Source organism: Arabidopsis thaliana, chromosome 4 (genome assembly GCF_000001735.4).
Source record: "Arabidopsis thaliana chromosome 4, partial sequence".
Classification (NCBI taxonomy): Eukaryota; Viridiplantae; Streptophyta; class Magnoliopsida; order Brassicales; family Brassicaceae; genus Arabidopsis; species Arabidopsis thaliana.
The window spans coordinates 9851212-9869753 of record NC_003075.7 but is presented as its reverse complement, the minus strand read 5'-3'; the positions used below and the strand labels follow the sequence as shown (position 1 = coordinate 9869753).

Below are 18542 nucleotides of genomic sequence, written 5' to 3'. Positions count from 1 at the left end.
CAGAGTTGGAATTTTCCCGGGGAAGCTCTTTTCAATGGAGGTCCTTGCGAGCTCTTCATTATCCCCAATTTCTTTTACTAAGCCTAACAAAATAAACCCTAATTTCTCAATCCAGGTACTTTTCTTTCGTATAGTTGACTCCTTTTTAAGTTTCTCTCCTGCAATTCCCCAATTTGTGTCCGTTTAGCTGTGTAATAGAATTTTCAACCTTTGCAGGTGAAATTGTGGGTAAAACAACCTCCAAAGATTTCAAAAGCTAGCAAATTTAGTTATGCTCGTAGTCGTAGTAACATTTCAAGGAGCAATGCAGCAAACCCAGGAGTCGTGTTCGTCTGTAATAGATTTCTGTGTGTTATCGAAAGAAATGATCAGAGGAAATTATCTGGGAAGGTTATGATGAAATCTTCTGTTAATTTCAGACAGAATCTCTCTGTTGCATTAGTTCGGATCGTTTCTGTTCTGCTTGTCTCTTCCATTTCTGTTGTTACCACTGATTCACCACCATCATGTAAGTTCTGTTTTTTTTACATGTTGAGAAACCATATAAATTTCGGGGAATGCAATTTGATTTCATTTGTGTGGCTTTTTTTCTCTGTCTCTTTAGGGGGTCTTACTGAAGAGAATCTTCTCTTCCTCGAGGCTTGGAGAACAATTGATCGTGCTTATATTGATAAAACCTTTAATGGACAAAGCTGGTTTCGTTACAGAGAGACTGCTTTACGAAATGAGCCTATGAACACTCGAGAAGAGACATGTATGTGTGAATAGCTTTATTAACCTTTTACAAAATTAGTACAACTTGCTTCTAAATTTGGTGTTGGTTTGTGTTTAGACATGGCTATCAAGAAAATGGTGGCAACACTAGATGATCCTTTTACTCGATTCTTGGAGCCCGGAAAGTTCAAGAGTTTGCGGGTAAGATTTCCTGAAAATATACAGTTCTGAATTTAGCAAATAGACTGTATGTAAGATCTAGTAATTAAATGGTTTGGTTGAAGGCAGTCGGGGACTCAAGGGGCGGTTACGGGTGTTGGGCTGTCGATAGGTTACCCCACTGCATCAGATGGACCACCAGCTGGGCTTGTTGTTATATCAGCTGCTCCAGGAGGTCCTGCAAATAGGGCGGGGATATTACCTGGCGATGTTATTCAAGGAATTGATAATACAACCACAGAAACTCTTACCATATACGATGCTGCACAGATGTTGCAGTGAGTTACATTTCCATTTTTCATCATTCCTTAACTTTGAAAAATCTAAGTGTGACGAGTTAATGGTTCTGAAGTAAGAAATGATGATAATGCTTTGGTTGAAATGCAGGGGACCTGAAGGAAGTGCAGTGGAGCTAGCGATTCGCAGTGGACCTGAAACGAGACTCTTAACTTTGACGTATTTCTCTCATGCCTACATTTATCTTCGTTGTCACGTTCATTTGGTAACTACAATTGTTGTTATTTCAGGCGAGAGCGGGTTTCTGTGAATCCAGTGAAGTCAAGATTATGTGAACTTCCTGGTTCTGGGAGTAACTCCCCTAAGATTGGCTATATCAAGCTAACAACATTCAATCAAAATGCTTCTAGTATGTATTCTTTGGCATTACTGATTCCTTCTTACAAATTTATCTACTCTCTAGTTTATTATCTCTCAAAGTCTTAACACTTTTTTTGTAGGTGCGGTAAGGGAAGCTATTGAAACCTTGAGAGGCAACAATGTAAACGCATTCGTCTTGGACCTTCGAGACAATAGGTGATGATTTTTTGAGAACATAAACTCTTTTTTGCTTTTGCAACAGCCTTTCTTAAAAAAATTGTTCTTGCTGCAGTGGAGGTTCTTTCCCAGAAGGAATTGAGATTGCTAAATTTTGGTAATAACCTCATAAACCGTTACATATAACGAATTAGAAAATTTCAAGATCCACAGCTATCATAATAGAAACTTCAACATTTGCTATCCACAGGTTAGATAAAGGAGTGATTGTGTATATTTGCGATAGTCGAGGTGTTAGAGATATATATGATACTGATGGAAGCAATGCTATAGCAACCTCTGAGCCTCTTGCCGTTCTTGTATGAGCTTCCATCCTTCCTTTCCTCAAATCTAGTCCTTATTGTAATCTGTAAATGCCATGAAAGATTTCATTCTCACACAATCTTTCTCTTTTCCAGGTTAACAAAGGCACCGCGAGTGCCAGCGAGATATTAGCAGGTGCCTTGAAAGATAATAAACGTGCTCTGGTTTATGGAGAACCAACTTACGGAAAAGGGTAAACAAAATGGCGCTATTTTTTATTCTTCTTCTCAGAGACCGAACCGTAAAATTCCTGAGACTTTAACGCATTTTGCAGCAAGATACAGTCGGTTTTTGAGCTTTCTGATGGTTCGGGCTTGGCAGTAACAGTTGCTCGATATGAAACACCAGCTCACACAGATATAGACAAAGTATGAAACTACTTTCTTCCTGTAGTAACCCCCTCTGTGTCTACACTACACTACATACAAACATGTTCTTACAGTCTTGACTCGTTGCTGGTTGTTGTATAGGTCGGTGTAACTCCTGATCATCCATTGCCAAAGTCGTTTCCGAAAGATGAAGAGGCGTTCTGTGGATGCCTTAAGGATCCTACAGCTGCTTGTTATCTCAATCAAGGCCTACTTTTTTCTAGATGATTTTGTTTTGTTCAAACTTTGTTCTGACAACATATGACTAAAATTTATTGACTCAAGCTTTGTACTTTTGAAGATTCGCCATAGCTTTAGCTAATCGAAACCAGAAATTTCACATTTAAGAACACAAACAGAGGATTTTCCTTCAGAACCAAGTTATATTACAGAGACAAAGCAGTAACACTCTCTCCTTCAGAACCAAGACTCAGCAAACACAAGCCAAATCAAACCAAAGTGAACTACTCTATATACTCGATAACAAGAAACAAGAGACCAATAGTCCAACAGACTAAATTGTAGGAACAAAGAGAGTCGTGACAAACATATACTCATTGATGCTTCTTGATTGATGATGAAGCACTTGTCCATGCTTTTATGAGCTTGGGGAAATCAAACTGCGAGCACTATAATAACAATCATGAGCACGATACCAAAAATCACCAAGAGCAAGCACGTCTACAAGAAAAAGAAAAAACAATGGAAAGAAGAAGTTAGTAGGCTGATCTGATCATCCAAAATCCTCAAAAACACATTTCATGGTACGATCAAAAGCTTTAATATATTACCAGAGAAGAATTTGATCTTTGTGTCTTTGATGCCTTACGAGATGGGATTTTCCTTGGGCAGTTGCAGCGTAAGAGTTATCGATGTGAGTACCAATATCATCTACACAAAAATAGGTCTTACGTCTTAGGTTTTGAAGACATAAGTGAGAGTTTTAGCATAACAAGAGTTGGAATCAGTTTTACCTATCATGTTTCCTTGATCGTGCACCAACACTGCCAAGTCTTTGAAGATCTCGTGCACCTCGCCAATTTGCTGCTGAATTTCTTGTATCCCTTGCTCTCTTTCCTCAATAACAGCCTCATTGAACGCAATCTCATTGTCCAACAGTACAAGTTCTTGTCTGCAACAAAAAACAACAAACCAATCAATAGATAACTCATCAACCGAACAAAGATGGACACCATTGTCTGTATAAACTAACCTTTTTGATTCCACAAGAAGGGCACGCTGCTCTGGATGCTTATCTCCATTCACATCTATCTCACTGGATGTGTAGCTACATTACCAAAGCCAGGAAATCAATACACAAAACCACAAAAGTAAACATAAACCATCAATGAGCATTAACCTTGAGGGAAGAGATGGCTTGTGGACAAGAGGAGCATATACGGTTTCTCTTTCAGCAGCAAGACGCTGAGCCTTTTGAAACTCTTTCAACACAGCTTGAAAGTCCTTTGCAAGCTTAGCATCCACAATCTTCTTCTTTTGCTAACCAACCAATCAAATTCCTATTAATCAACAGAAGTAGCAGAAGAAGAACAAGAATCTTCCTTTATCATAAATGACTCACATTTACACCTCTTTGATGATCAGTTTCACTAGCTTCTTTAAGTTTAGCTGATGTATCTTTCACTAACTGTCCAATATATAATCTTGTCTTATGCCTAAAACAAGCAAATTGACTCAATTAGAAACAATTTCAAGTACCCTAAAACTCAAAAAGGAGATAACTTTAACTTTGAGAAGTACTTACAGCTTCTCTCTGAGCTCAGGCGTATCTTTAGGAGTACCAAGAGTATTGACAAGACGATGGAAAGTGGAAACACTTGTATTGATCTGAAATATACCAGAAGCAACATCTTGAGTCGTGTCTTGTCTACTACCACCACCATTGATGTTCCTTGAAGAAGCTAATGATCTTCCTCTTCCCGCCTCTAAATCTTGAAAACTCATTCTTTCTCTCTCTTTCTCGAAAACCCCGCCACTAAATTATCCTCTTTTATTCGCCCAAGAAAACAAAGCAACAACAAAATTCGATTTACAGTCGATAACGGAGATCGAGGGAAGAGAGGATGTGATGGTGATTTCAAGATTCCCCGGTGAGTTTCTCTCTCTCCGGACAGATTGAGAAAAAACGTGAACCGCGGAGAGAGAGATTGAGCAAAACGTGAAATGTCACATTACCTGTATGAACGGAAAAAGCTTGTACTTTTTTCATTTTTTGATCCTTAACTTTTCTATAATATTCCAAACGTGACTCTATAGTTTAGAATCTTAACGGTATATCCTCCTTTTATTATAAAGTGATAAATGGTCTACGATGATTACATTGCTCTGAGCTCAGGACACGTGGATGGTAGACATTGGTGGAGAAAGTGATTATGTCACGACGTTAATTGATTATTTTAACCAAGATACTAACAGATTACGGATTAATTAGAATTAGATTAAGGATTATGATAGATTAGTCCAGAATTTAATGAATAAAATCTCTAGATAGAACTTTACGTGACTAAAAAGGGTCAAAAGCAAAAGAAGTTTAAAATTAGGACTCTTTTTTAATCATCGCACGTGAGAAGGTTCCGACCATATCACGTGCCAAACCCGAATAAGACTCGTTTTTCCAAGGCGTTTAAAATCAGGTCCCACTTTTTTCTTTTATTTTTCACTCTTCTTCACATCAAATCCGCGACCAGAGATTTTTCTTTCCTTTGATTTTTCGTTTCGTTTCGTTTCAAATATTGTTCCTCCTGTGTGAAGGAAAAACAATCTTCCATTTCAATCCGCGTCAACGCGATTTTCTTCATGACGGTGAGCTTATCTAATCTCTTCGCTTTTTGAAACTAGTTAGTTTTGGTTTTTGTTTTGGATTTATCCTGAGAAAGGTCGATGTTTTTGCTGTTGATTTGATTGAGGAAGATGTGAACAGATCTGTTGATTTTGATTGTTGTTTTCTAATTTGTTTTGCGAGAAATGGCGTTGATTATTAGTGAAGAATCGCTAGTTTTTTTATTTTAGAGGATTTGAAGCTGTTCTCTGTTTTTGATTTGGGTGAAAATTACTGTTTCTGATATGAAGAAATTTTTTTTTAGGGTAAAATTGCTTTTGTTTGGATTAGGATATTCACTTTAGCATTTGTTTTGTTTTGTAATCTGTTAATATCTGATCTGTGCCATAGGATTAGTTTTGAGACAAGTATTTGCTTTTCCTAGATTCTGAGGTTCTTTTTATCTTCTTGTATTGATGATGCAATGTTTCTGTGTTTTCTGATCATTGTATTGATAATATTGGTTGCTTTAGGAGTGTGTGTGTGTGTGTTTAGTCATTGTTTTAGGCGATAAGGAATCGAGAAATGTGTAATCGAACAACTAATGAATAAGTCTGAGATTTTGTTTAGCTGGTGAAATGGTTTGAAATTTTAGTTTTTAAGTCACACGAGATTATATTTCACTTGCAGATGACAACAGTTAAAGTGAGCAATGTTTCTCTAGGAGCAACCGATAGAGATCTCAAGGAGTTCTTTTCCTTTTCTGGCGATATTCTGTACCTTGAGACGCAGAGGTTTGGTTTCCTCTCTATTGTTCCTTTTGAAAGTTTTAGATTACAGCTTTTAGTTCGTCAGGTTCTTAACTCTTTTGACATGTTTGTACAGCGAGACTGAGCGGACTAAACTGGCATATGTCACTTTTAAGGATCTACAAGGAGCTGAAACTGCGGTTCTTCTCTCGGTATTTTTACTTCTTAGCCTGTATTAGTTCCTCTATATGACTGTATCCTTTGAGTGACTGAGTATTAATGTAATTCTTTCATTTCAGGGAGCAACGATTGTTGATTCTTCAGTCATTGTCTCTATGGCTCCTGATTACCAACTGTCCCCTGAGGCTTTAGCTTCCTTGGTAAGCTCGTAATTCATCATCTCTTCTGAGTTTTTTCACAAGTTAAAATCTTACCATTTCATCTTTTTCACAGGAACCCAAGGACAGCAATAAATCTCCCAAGGCAGGTGACTCCGTGTTGAGAAAAGCCGAAGATGTTGTGAGCAGCATGCTTGCAAAGGGCTTTATCCTGGGAAAAGATGCCATAGCTAAAGCCAAAAGTGTTGACGAGAAGCACCAGCTAACATCTACAGCATCAGCCAAAGTCGCATCTTTTGACAAGAAAATTGGTTTCACTGATAAGATCAACACAGGCACGGTGGTAGTGGGAGAAAAGGTCAGGGAAGTTGATCAGAAGTACCAAGTCTCAGAGAAAACCAAATCAGCAATCGCTGCAGCGGAGCAGACAGTGAGCAATGCAGGTTCAGCTATAATGAAGAACCGGTATGTTCTCACAGGTGCCACGTGGGTTACTGGAGCATTCAACAAAGTTGCTAAAGCTGCAGAAGAAGTTGGACAAAAGGCTAAAGAGAAAGTTGGTATGGCTGAGGAAGAGGATAAGAGGAAAGTGGTTGATGAGTTTGCTAGAGTTCACTTGTCTGAATCACCAAAGGCAGCTTCATCAACGCAAGAAGCCGAACGTGAATCAAAACTCTCTGAATCTCCTGAAGCAAAGAAAGATTCTGAACATCTTGAGCCACAATCGAAACCATTGCAGCAACAATCTCCTCCACCTATGGCTTCAGCTCCTGCTCCGGCTCAACCTTGAGATATGCAATCAAAGACCTTTCTGATTCTTGTTGTAAACGGTAAAACTTGGAACTAATCTCTCTCAGATTGTTGAAGATGAAGATTGAACTTGTTATTTAGGACGAAGACTTGTGTTCTTGTAACATTGGATTCATGGTCGATTTGGTAATTAGACCTTAAAAAGAAAACAATTTTGTTCTTTTCGTTTTTCTTAAACTTATTTAAACCGGGCTAATCATCATGGTTAACTGAACCAAATACCGATCGATTTTTATTTTAAAATCAAAAATTTGATTAGAGCAATTAGCCCGTCAAGTGATTTTATGTAACTGAAAGTAACAAACCAAAGTAGATGTTACAAACACATTTGACAGGAAACGCTTTGTCGGTGATCTAAGAACTCTAATTATAAGAAGATTTTAAGCACTTTAAATTCAAAGAAGTATCAATTAAGAATAAATGTATATATTGACATTTGACAAAACTAAAGGAATAAAATCTCGACCAGTTAAACGCATTTATCAAAATATTTTGTTCTCAAGTGAAAAAAGAACAGATTTATTCATGGTATAAAAGGAAAAAGACAATTCGTTTTCTCACAATTATATATTGTTTGTAAACACATCATCTTAATTGTGCAAACAATATCAAAATTATACAAATAGAAAAGAGCACAGAAAAAAATGGAGAAGTCAGCTTTGATATTCATCGGTATTCTACTTTTTTCAACATGTGAGTTTCACAACTAAATTTATGTACCAATTGTATTCATCATCCTTATCATGTCATGAGCGTTTCTATAAATCATTTCGGTGATTTTTAGCAGGTACATCGATTATGGCACGAACTGGATATGTATCTTGCAAGACGAATTCTGACTGTGTTAAACTCAAATGTCCAACGCCATTTGGTGGCCCCAAATGTATTAGCGGTAGTTGTGAATGCCCCTTTAAAGAACTCATGACATTACCGAATGATACCAATTATGGTGTGGCTGCCTGCATTGACTATTGCAAGGCAAAAGGTGAAATTGTTTATGCATGTATCTTAAACCATTGTTACTCTTACAAACCTCCCATGTAATTTTATTAAGTTTTTGCGCATAAGGTTTTCAAATATCTAATTTTATCACTATTAATATCTTTTGAATATCGATAATATCATTTAATTACTATAGTTTATGTTTGGACATTTGACTGAAAATTAAACTTATAGTTTGAATGTTTTTCTTTCACTTATTTGTTAGATTCATTTGTATATTTTGTGTACTTAATCGTTTATGAACATAAGACAAGTTAAATTGATATTTTATCAGGTTTGTTAGTGTCCTAAATTATACTTGTTTTACATAAATATTAGATATTCATTAAAAATATATTTCTCTATGGAAATTAAAGAAACAACAATAATTGTAGTTCAGTCGAGATAAAAATCAGTTCAACAAAAATATCATGACAATCCGGCAAAAATTTAGTAAAAATTTGGAATAAATCCGTAAAACCTTATACAATATAACCTCTATAAATTAATACTCTATAAATTAATAACCTCTATAAATTAATAAATTCTTCCGGTTCTGAGTTGAGACCAGTATAAAAAGTGACAAAAATCGATAAATTAATAAGATAATAATTTTTTTGAAATCTATGTAAATATATGGTCCCATCAATATCATAAATTAATAATTGTATAAATGTATCAACTATATATATATATATATATATATATATATTATATGTAAAAAAAATTCTCTAAAATATATTTATAATATTTTTTTTGCTTAAATTCATATTTATTCTTTGTTTGATTATAGTTTTCATATTTTACTGTATCAAAACTTTTGATGTTGTTTTTTAGACATTATTATTATGTTTTACTTGTAAATGGTTCTATAAATATATTTTCTATAATGAAAGAAATCTTATAGAAATTTTTAAAACATTACCAAATTAGGAAAATTTCTCTATTATCTATAAATTAATACCTCTCTAAATTAATAAAATTTTGTAGTCCCAACTTTATTAATTTATAGAGGTTTTACTGTACTTCAAAGTTCTTCGTCAATGATTTAATTATCAAGATATTATAAAATTGTTTACCGAGATTTTTGGTAACTATTTGAGTAACGAATATTTGAGTAACGAATCGATTAAATAAATGCACTCTCAAAATGTAAATATAGAAGATCAAATGTTATCGCTGGCAAAAAGAAAAATAATGAATTTCCAATTTACTACCTTGATTAGAAACATCAAACTAGGTAATTTTTCACTCATTCTGAAACAAATTTGGTATAAAATCTTATTACATGAAGTAAGTAACGTATTTACCAAAACATTAACCAGTAAATTAGCAAAACAATTGCTTGCTGGGGAAGAAAACCAAATTATAAATACTCTCCAAATCCTCCAGTTTTAGTCACACAAACAACTCAAAACACAAGAGAAAGATACAAACTTATTCAATAAAAATGGAGAAAGCAGCTTTGATATTTATCGGTCTTCTACTTTTCTCAACATGTACGTAATTTTTTTGGATAATATGTTTAGTTACATTCATCGCCATCTTCTTCTTCCTCATCTATATTATATATCATCATGAATTCATGATCAATAACATATTTAATCTCATAGGCACACAAATTCTGGCACAATCTTGCAACAATGACTCTGATTGTACTAATCTAAAATGTGCAACGAAGAATATCAAGTGTGAGCAGAACAAGTGTCAATGCCTTGATGAAAGATACATCCGTGCGATATCGCTTAACACGAGGTCACCGAGGTGTAATGTTCAATCTTGCATTGACCATTGCAAAGCAATAGGCGAAGTAATTTATGTTTGTTTTACGTACCATTGTTATTGTCGCAAACCTCCAATGTAATAACAAAGTTATCATAATCATAGTATCTTTAACTTCTTTTACTGCGGCAAATTTCAACATATATTGTTTTATCATAACTATAAAATATGTCTTTAATAAAAGAAATTAAAACAATAATAATATATCTTACAAAATATTAATTATTTACGAGTTACAAGTATAGATTGGCGTTTTTGTTATTGTGGGCTTTTGGGTCCAAGATTGTAATACTGAGCAAAGATTTGATTGGACTCTCTGCTTCCTTCGAGGAAAAAAAAAGTAGAGTGTTGGACAAGCTTTTTGTCCATCTGTTAGTCCGTTAATTATCGCCGTTAAACATGGACGGACGCCGTTTACACTTCCTGGCCCGGTAACTATTTTTGAGTGCATATATCTCTTTCTTACCTTTTTTATCTTCTCTAGCTTATCCGAAGCCAAAACAACAAGGTAAGGTAAAGTAAAAAGAATTTTGAGAGTAAAGTGAAAACGAACCCTTTAAACTCAGTCTTCTCTTTGTCTGATTTAAAATGGAAACGAAAGACAAGAAAGAAAAAGGACATATGGTTTTAAATTCCGACAACGTTTTCGGTTCGGTGTCTTCGTCTCCGACAACAACAATCCAAAACCCTAATTACTTTACCTCCTTCGAGAACCCTAATTTCCCTTACATTTTTCCGGTTTGTCTTCGTCTCCAAAAACCCTAACTTTTTTACATATTTTTCTTAAAAAATTAATAACTTTATTGTTTTTGTGGGTTTAGAAAGAAGAGTATGAGGTGATGAGCAAGATCGAAAGCGGGTCGGGTAAGTCAACCGGGTCGGGTCATGACCCAGTGGAGAATACTGCAATCGAACAAGAGCCTCCTGCGGCGAAGAAGAAACGTTACCATAGACATACTGCTAGTCAGATTCAACAAATGGAAGCGTACGTCTTCTTGCCCTTTTAGTTTACAAGTTTATTATGTCAAAAAAATTATAACGATGATTTATGAAATGATGTTTAAAATATGAAATTTTGCCCTTTTATTGTAGATTGTTTAAGGAAAATGCTCATCCGGATACCAAAACAAGATTGAGATTAAGTAAAAAACTTGGTCTCTCGCCGATACAAGTCAAGTTTTGGTTTCAAAACAAACGTACCCAAATCAAGGTAACTAATCACTCTTTAGTTTGGTTTGATTTTAACAAGGTTAGTTAGACCATATAAACCGGTTTAAAATTGGGGTTAGAAACTCTGGCTAAGACCATTCATGTTAAGAAATTAAGCTTTTGTTGTTGCTAATACTGAGATTAACAGGCACAACAAAGTAGAAGCGATAATGCAAAGCTAAAAGCAGAGAATGAGACTCTAAAGACAGAGAGTCAAAATATTCAGTCCAATTTTCAATGCCTTTTTTGCTCTACTTGTGGCCACAATCTCCGCCTCGAAAACGCTCGCCTCCGCCAAGAGGTATGTATATTCGAATGAATCAAATCTTGGCTGTTGTTGTTTATCTACTGAATCATATGGTTATCATATGTTGCAGCTTGATCGTTTACGCAGCATTGTTTCCATGAGGAATCCTTCTCCTTCACAAGAGATTACCCCGGAGACTAATAAGAACAACAACGATAATATGTTGATTGCGGAAGAAGAAAAGGCGATTGATATGGAACTTGCAGTTTCTTGTGCTCGAGAATTAGCAAAGATGTGTGACATAAATGAGCCCTTGTGGAATAAGAAGAGACTAGACAATGAGAGTGTGTGTCTGAATGAGGAAGAGTATAAGAAGATGTTCTTATGGCCTCTAATGAATGATGATGATCGTTTTCGCAGAGAAGCTTCAAGAGCTAATGCAGTCATCATGTTGAACTGCATAACCCTCGTCAAAGCATTCCTTGATGCTGTAAGAATAAGTCAAAAACACATTCCTTATATTCATTGTTTAAAAACTCACATTGAACCATAAATATGTTTAACCTTTGCTTCAAGGATAAATGGTCGGAAATGTTCTTCCCCATAGTCTCAAGCGCCAAAACGGCTCAGATCATTTCTTCTGGAGCTTCTGGACCAAGTGGTACTCTTCTTCTGGTAAGTAATTTGCAATTTTACAATAGATAGAGTGTTCACATTAATTGGTTTTAAGGTCACTGAATCTTGTCTCTCTTTTCAAAAAAGATGTTTGCAGAGTTACAAGTAGTGTCTCCATTGGTACCAACAAGAGAAGCTTATTTTCTTCGGTATGTGGAGCAAAATGCTGAAGAAGGAAAATGGATGGTTGTAGATTTCCCGATCGATAGGATCAAACCAGCATCAGCTACTACTACTGATCAATACCGGAGAAAACCTTCTGGTTGCATCATTCAAGCAATGCGTAACGGATACTCTCAGGTCACATGGGTAGAGCACGTAGAAGTAGAAGAGAAGCACGTGCAGGACGAGGTTGTTAGAGAGTTTGTGGAGAGCGGTGTGGCCTTTGGCGCTGAACGGTGGCTATCTGTGTTGAAGAGACAATGTGAAAGGATGGCTAGTCTCATGGCTACAAACATCACTGACCTTGGAGGTATATATATAACTTGTTTCACAAGTAAACCTCAAACTTCCACAACCAATGTGATTAGTTATCCGTTTTCTCGTGTTTTTTCCTTCAGTGATACCTTCTGTAGAAGCGAGGAAGAACTTGATGAAGCTGTCACAGAGAATGGTGAAAACTTTCTGTCTGAACATAATCAATTCACACGGACAAGCACCAACAAAGGACACAGTTAAAATCGTAAGCAGGAAAGTTTGCGGTGGTCTTGTTCCTTGTGCCGTGTCAGTCACGCTTCTCCCTTATTCTCATCAACAAGTCTTTGATCTTCTCCGCGACAATCAACGTCTCTCTCAGGTAAAGAAAGTAAAACCAGAATCTTCTTCCTCTGTTCTTTTGATCCAAAGATTCTGAAAATCGATTCTCTGCAGCTGGAGATCTTGTTCATGGGTAGTTCATTTCAAGAAGTTGCTCATATCGCTAATGGCTCACATCTTGGAAATAGCATCTCTCTTCTTCGGATCAATGTTAGTGATTGATTCAAAATCCCAACAAAAAAAAAAATCGAATTTTGATTTTAAAACTTAAAAAGTTTGGTTTTTGAATTACAGGTGGAGAGCAATTCATCGCATAATGTAGAGTTGATGCTTCAAGAAACATGCACCGATAACTCCGGGAGTCTCCTGGTGTACTCTACCGTCGACCCCGTCGCTGTTCAGCTCGCCATGAACGGCGAAGATCCTTCTGAAATACCACTTTTGCCCGTTGGATTCTCTGTTGTTCCAGTGAATCCATCCGATGGTGTCGAGGGCAGTTCCGTCAGTTCGCCTTCGTGCTTGCTCACTGTTGCAATACAGGTCTTGGGGAGCAACGTCACCACCGAAAGACTCGATCTTTCCACCGTCTCCGTCATCAATCACCGTATTTGCGCCACTGTCAACCGTATCACTTCCGCGCTCGTCAACGACGTCGGTAATTAAGAGAAGATTTGGAGGGTATTTTGGTAAATAATCGCAGCTAAAAAAACTTATTATTTGTTGAGGTAAATTCGATCCGATACAAAGGGTAAAAACTGGAATTTACCACTAAATCTTTTGGGGAGTCAAGAACGCACCAAGGCATGATTTGTTGAACCGGGGTTTATCCGGTTTACCAACTGCTTGATTGGTTCGGGTATTGACTTCCAACTTGGTTAAACGAAAACGTTTTATATTATGGTTTTGTTCAAAACAAAGCTAGTTTAATGCTAATTACGAAAATCTACTTATGGTTTATTATTCGTATTGAATCCTTGTAAAATAATGTACAACTAGGAAAACCACCTCACAAATTAATTGCTCAGAAACCAAACAATCCACTTAACAATGCAAACAACCAATTAAACTTTGTCGAGCATACATAATACATTATGTGATCCACATTTCCAGATGGATCTGATCTTATGAGAAGCTTCGTAATTAGTAATTAGAGTAGGACTCGAACCGTACGAGCGACGACGGCCGTGGTGCTTTTGGACGTTGATGCCTAGTTATCGCCTAAACCACTTTTTAGAAAAGTTTCTTTATAGTATTGGCTCTGGGAACTCGAGAGTGAGGTATCCTGTATTCTTGTCTAAGGTTCTTCTTACTATAGCTATGCGATCAGGAGTCTTATGACCAAGACGACGCTTAGGACCCCGTCCTTTATTCGCGTGGTACTTGTACTTTATGTAGAAAAATGCATTCCTGGCCTTGAGTCTCTCACTTGGCGGCTCCATATTATCTTTAGTTTCTATCGCTACCATGACAATCACCAACTTAGATAGATTCGGCTGCAACAAATAGTTTTAAAAAAAAATACACTATTGTATTGTTATTAATACCAAAAGTCATTGAAAAGGAAAATAAAAATCAAAATTGTACATTTTTAGGCGATCTCAAATGCGCTTTTAGGAAAGCAAGTTCCATGTATAAACGAATCCAGTCATGTGTTAGCAGCTCTGATTTTTTCACCTGCAAAATCAAACACATCACTACTACTGGACTGTCATGAGCAAAGGCATACGTGAAACTGACAATATATCTTACCACGTAAAATCGTTTATATATTATCATTGAAAGCATCCTCTGGTGGCCACTCAGGCAAACTACCTTTGTAGAATACATCTACCGGTTCAAGATCCACAGAATGCCGTGGCAACGCAGCGTTTTCTATATAGAAAAGTCACATTATAGATTAAGGTAAACCCATATGGGACTAGTAGAGTTATAAAGATGATTGGAATTTGTCTTCATTCAAAGCAAATTGTTTTGTTACTCTCTGATATAATGTGCCAAGACCTTTACCTTGTGGTCCGGGCTTAGGTCTAGCGATATTGCAAGACAGTTTCGTCATGTTAAAGCCTTCTTCAACAACCCTTGTCTGAAAAGTCACAAGGGAATTGCATGCATCTGGATCCTTAGCAATCAAGGTTATATAGAAGGCGGAATATACTCTTGGAGATCGATAATTGTATTTCTCTACGCAACTGAGCTGCAAGTTCGTCCCCTGACATACATATATATCAACAAGAATTGATTAAGGGAATCACTCGATTGCAAGAAGAAGAAGAACATATATACACAAGAGGAGACAAGTTTTTCACCTGTATCATATTGTACTTATGGATCCCCATCCTAGCAAAAAGGACAATATGGGCGTTGTAATCATCATTATTATCAAACTCGCGACAACCGATCACACAAGAGGATGGTTTTGTGTCCATTAAATGCTCGATGTCGAACCCCTGACACACATTATTAGCATACAGAAACTTGAGTTAGAGTTTCGGTCATATATCCAAGCAACACTAGAGGCGATTATAAATCCAAATTGAACACAAATTACTGAAATAGGGTTAGGGTTAGGTTTGTGGATAAATTCAGAGAGACATCAAACTAAAAACCAAGAAGATGAAAGAATTACCCCAGCCTCCCTCACTCGGACCAAAAACTCGTACTCCTCCATCACTAAATTTCTCAACTTTTGCTTTGCTTGGCGGAAGCAATCGGTTGACGCCTGATGCCTATAAAGGTTTAATAATCTATTACGTTTCCTCCACGCTATATGCCATTAAACTGCAGATTCATATATGGGCCTTAATTGGGCCTCCACAACCCAATGTACAATTGTCGAGTTTGTCCATTTATGAATTTTTATAAACATCGGGCTTTTGAAGAAACAAATTGTTATTAACCATCTTAATTATCTCCTTCTGCATTTGTAGGTTTGTGTTGACTATGGTAGAGGTATTCTTGAAGAAGAAGGTCAATGGTCCTAAACGAATAAATAGGACTATATGAAGAGGATGCGAGGACTCGGGAGTTTTTCTCTGAAACATAATTTTATATATTTATTTACACATCTTCTTCAGCCCCATTCTTTATGACAACGAATTTTAGGCAATTAAAAACTTCTAAGTAGACAAACCTCTATGAGATTTCCAGAGATATCTGATTCCCAAAAGTAATAAAATGTTTAGTGACCCTAAGCTTTTTTAGTTGTTCGATCAAGTAGAAACTTGGCCAATGCGATTCATTTGTGGCTAGATTTTGTGGCCCAATAAACTTTTTGTGAAAAAAAACACATATGTGCATATTAATATAATTTCGTGAATTTTGTTATACTAATCAAACAAGAATTAGTAAATCTTAGTATTTTTATGTTTTGAGTTATATGTTCGTTCACACACAATAGAAAATGATTTATTAAATAATATGTATCCATATATACATACACACACTAACAAAAGGTTGTTCTTAGGCATTAAAAAAATTGTTTTTACATCCCAAATTAAAACAATGATTGATTATGTCTTGTTTGCTTAAAATTTCCAACAGTAAACAGTCTTAACCTCAAATATTTCCACATGCACCAAAACCAAGAACTCTTAATTCATTTCCTTAAATTTTGTCTTTGTACTGATTTTCTATTACTTTACTAACCATAAATATATATATACTAGCTAGCAAACAATGAAAGTGGTAGGTCTTTATTCTTTACATGATTTTTAATAGTTGATGGAATAGTAAGTAACCATTATTACTGTACAAAAAGCTTATATCTTCCCCACAGCATTTAGATGCGTAAATTATTGTCATTTCTTACAATTGACAAAACAAATTCAATAATTCAACTTGCATCGTATAATCCTAATCTTAAAAAATTATCAAACCAATAACACACCAATCTACTAAAAAAATAAGAATTCCTCTACCATAACAATATTATTATTAAAAACAAATTCCTTACAGTCCAGTGATACCAGTCCCACCCAATATGAACTTAGTCAAATAGTTTCATTTTATTACATGACACACGTATAACCAGCTAGCTAAGATTAGGTTTTTCTTTTTTTTCCCTTGTAGATTTTAATTCATTTCTTTTAATACCAGATAAATAATTTTTCGACTTAAAGTTTGCAAGCAACTCTTTTGTCCGAATAGAAATGTGGGTTCTTATCAAATTCCCCAAAGTTAAGATTTGCTTAAAATATCTCCCAAAAAAAGATTCGTGGGGGCAATTATTCTATAAACTCCAAATCTTTCTCCTCTACTCCTTTATTAAGTGTGCTTCTACTTTTTCATTTTTCAATCAATCTTTTTCCTATTGTACTTCTCTTTTTCATCACATTATGAAGGAAATATATATATATATATATATATATATGTAGGAAATTGATTCGTATATACGGATAACCTTACGAAATAAAAATCTAAAATATACAACAAACTGTGTGCCCTGAAAGGTCTTACAATTTTACACTAAGTGAAGTGGACAGCATGCTTTTCACTAGGTTTCACTCTTACGTCCCCGTGTCGGAGTAACTTACTCAAATTGATGGGAACCTTTGTTCTCTATTTGACCACTATAAATTTTCAATAGTTTTTGATATTTCTCCTATTTATTCGTCACTTAAGTCCGACCCCTCAGAACTTATCATGATTAGTTTCTTGTTTGTATGTGACGACGAGAAGAACAAATAAGATTCATTGCTACAAAACTCAAGTACTAGTGATGATAGTTAATCGCGGATTGCTGAAAAACAAATAAGATTCGATTAATACGATTTATTTAATGATTCGGTTAAAAAAGAATAAGATTTTATCTCCTAACCTAGTAATGTTTTTGAGCTTCTAACTTTGTCTTATGCATCGTCGGTTGGTAGTGCCTCCAATCAAGTAAATTAAATTATATTCTTTAATCTTATTTTCTCTATCGATTTTCCATAAAAATTCCTTTCCGTTTGTCTTATATCGTTCCTCGTGCTGCCGGAACTAAAACTGGAAAAAGGTTCGACTTTTACGGAAACCTATTTTTGGATTCAGATTTTCTTAGTTTAATCAAATATGTGAAAAATATAAAAAAAAACAAATGAATCTAAGGATCGTCCCCAACATTATCTGTCGATGTATGGGCTTAGGGGACATGAATTATCAAAGGGCGTTTTGGGAATCAAATCTTGGACTGTCTATCGGTGTCACTAGGGCCAAAATTAAATTAATGTCGTATAGTATTTTGATGGAAATGAAGTTAATGCTTCGTGGAATAAAAAACCTTTAATGTTAACTTGTTTTGAAAATTACTAATAAACATAATCGAAACTATATACAATATATATTTTAAGGTGATATCTCACTGTCAATGTGATATTATTCTTTTCCCATTTCTTATTTTCCTTAAATTTTATCTTATCACGTAAACAAAATCACTTTCTCCACAAACAATATATAGAAGGAAAAAGAAAAGCTTTTTCAGGTATTAATTAGACGCAATATCATATTCAATTTATTCTTAGGCACCCAGCCACCAAGTTCGTAATGTTCGGTATAATTCCAAACTCCGATTTCAAGGAGGACAAAGAATTAAACCAATAAACAAGACAAACAACAAGTGACGACGAGACTTCAGTTTTGGTTTTAATGTATCTTCATCTCTTAAATTTCATGCAGGTGTATTTTTTATATATAGTAGCATTTTATCAACAACTAAACAAGTAGCTATGGTTGTTCCTTTTTTGTTTTCTAAGAAAATATCAGCCTTTGATTCTTATTTTAAATTTTCTACAATGATATTAT

At 35.4% G+C, this 18542-nt stretch overlaps 7 protein-coding genes across 9 annotated transcripts; 5 read left to right on the top strand and 2 right to left on the bottom strand.

The window, feature by feature from the left end:
• The first annotated feature begins 1 nt into the window (after position 1).
• AT4G17740 (Peptidase S41 family protein) lies at positions 2 to 2777 on the top strand. Of its 2 annotated transcripts, none has more exons than NM_179070.1 (13): positions 2 to 115; positions 247 to 508; positions 605 to 754; positions 833 to 915; positions 1003 to 1211; positions 1321 to 1389; positions 1461 to 1579; positions 1671 to 1746; positions 1823 to 1864; positions 1958 to 2066; positions 2166 to 2263; positions 2345 to 2438; positions 2541 to 2777. In NM_179070.1, exons 1-13 carry the CDS (start codon positions 35 to 37, stop codon positions 2664 to 2666), a joined length of 1518 nt encoding a protein of 505 aa, NP_849401.1. In that variant the 5' UTR covers positions 2 to 34; the 3' UTR covers positions 2667 to 2777. The 2 variants fall into 2 exon arrangements, with proteins under 2 accessions (NP_849401.1, NP_193509.1); NM_117883.2 differs by having other exon boundaries at positions 217 to 508.
• On the bottom strand, positions 2732 to 4651 carry SYP23 (syntaxin of plants 23). 2 transcript variants are annotated; one of them, NM_117882.3, is made up of 7 exons: positions 4204 to 4651; positions 4021 to 4114; positions 3799 to 3938; positions 3652 to 3726; positions 3413 to 3570; positions 3230 to 3329; positions 2732 to 3119 (listed from the first exon to the last, which is right to left on the bottom strand). In NM_117882.3, coding segments are annotated over exons 1-7 (768 nt in total). In that variant the 5' UTR covers positions 4404 to 4651; the 3' UTR covers positions 2732 to 3118. The 2 variants fall into 2 exon arrangements, with proteins under 2 accessions (NP_567537.1, NP_001078403.1); NM_001084934.1 differs by having other exon boundaries at positions 2732 to 3058.
• A 439-nt stretch (positions 4652 to 5090) lies between these two features.
• On the top strand, positions 5091 to 7389 carry AT4G17720 (RNA-binding (RRM/RBD/RNP motifs) family protein). The gene is made up of 5 exons (NM_117881.4): positions 5091 to 5261; positions 5908 to 6011; positions 6103 to 6178; positions 6266 to 6346; positions 6420 to 7389. The coding sequence occupies exons 1-5, from the start codon at positions 5256 to 5258 to the stop codon at positions 7092 to 7094; spliced, it is 942 nt and encodes a 313-aa protein (NP_567536.1). The 5' UTR covers positions 5091 to 5255; the 3' UTR covers positions 7095 to 7389.
• A 369-nt stretch (positions 7390 to 7758) lies between these two features.
• Positions 7759 to 8158, top strand: AT4G17718 (Defensin-like (DEFL) family protein; the record flags this gene model as incomplete). Its single annotated transcript, NM_001036579.1, has 2 exons — positions 7759 to 7807; positions 7902 to 8158. 2 exons carry the CDS (start codon positions 7759 to 7761, stop codon positions 8156 to 8158), a joined length of 306 nt encoding a protein of 101 aa, NP_001031656.1.
• A 1387-nt stretch (positions 8159 to 9545) lies between these two features.
• AT4G17713 (Putative membrane lipoprotein) lies at positions 9546 to 9960 on the top strand (the record flags this gene model as incomplete). The annotated part of the gene is made up of 2 exons (NM_001036578.2): positions 9546 to 9594; positions 9709 to 9960. 2 exons carry the CDS (start codon positions 9546 to 9548, stop codon positions 9957 to 9959), a joined length of 300 nt encoding a protein of 99 aa, NP_001031655.1. The 3' UTR covers position 9960.
• Positions 9961 to 10465: 505 nt separating this feature from the next.
• HDG4 (homeodomain GLABROUS 4) lies at positions 10466 to 13499 on the top strand (the record flags this gene model as incomplete). The annotated part of the gene is made up of 10 exons (NM_117880.3): positions 10466 to 10615; positions 10699 to 10862; positions 10970 to 11087; positions 11235 to 11387; positions 11464 to 11823; positions 11910 to 12008; positions 12096 to 12480; positions 12569 to 12804; positions 12879 to 12974; positions 13059 to 13499. The coding sequence occupies 10 exons, from the start codon at positions 10466 to 10468 to the stop codon at positions 13425 to 13427; spliced, it is 2130 nt and encodes a 709-aa protein (NP_193506.2). The 3' UTR covers positions 13428 to 13499.
• Positions 13500 to 14008: 509 nt separating this feature from the next.
• On the bottom strand, positions 14009 to 15432 carry AT4G17700 (uncharacterized protein; the record flags this gene model as incomplete). The annotated part of the gene is made up of 6 exons (NM_117879.3): positions 14009 to 14257; positions 14349 to 14438; positions 14514 to 14636; positions 14772 to 14973; positions 15071 to 15211; positions 15391 to 15432. The coding sequence occupies 4 exons, from the start codon at positions 15430 to 15432 to the stop codon at positions 14527 to 14529; spliced, it is 495 nt and encodes a 164-aa protein (NP_193505.3). The 3' UTR covers positions 14009 to 14257; positions 14349 to 14438; positions 14514 to 14526.
• Positions 15433 to 18542: the final 3110 nt, after the last annotated feature.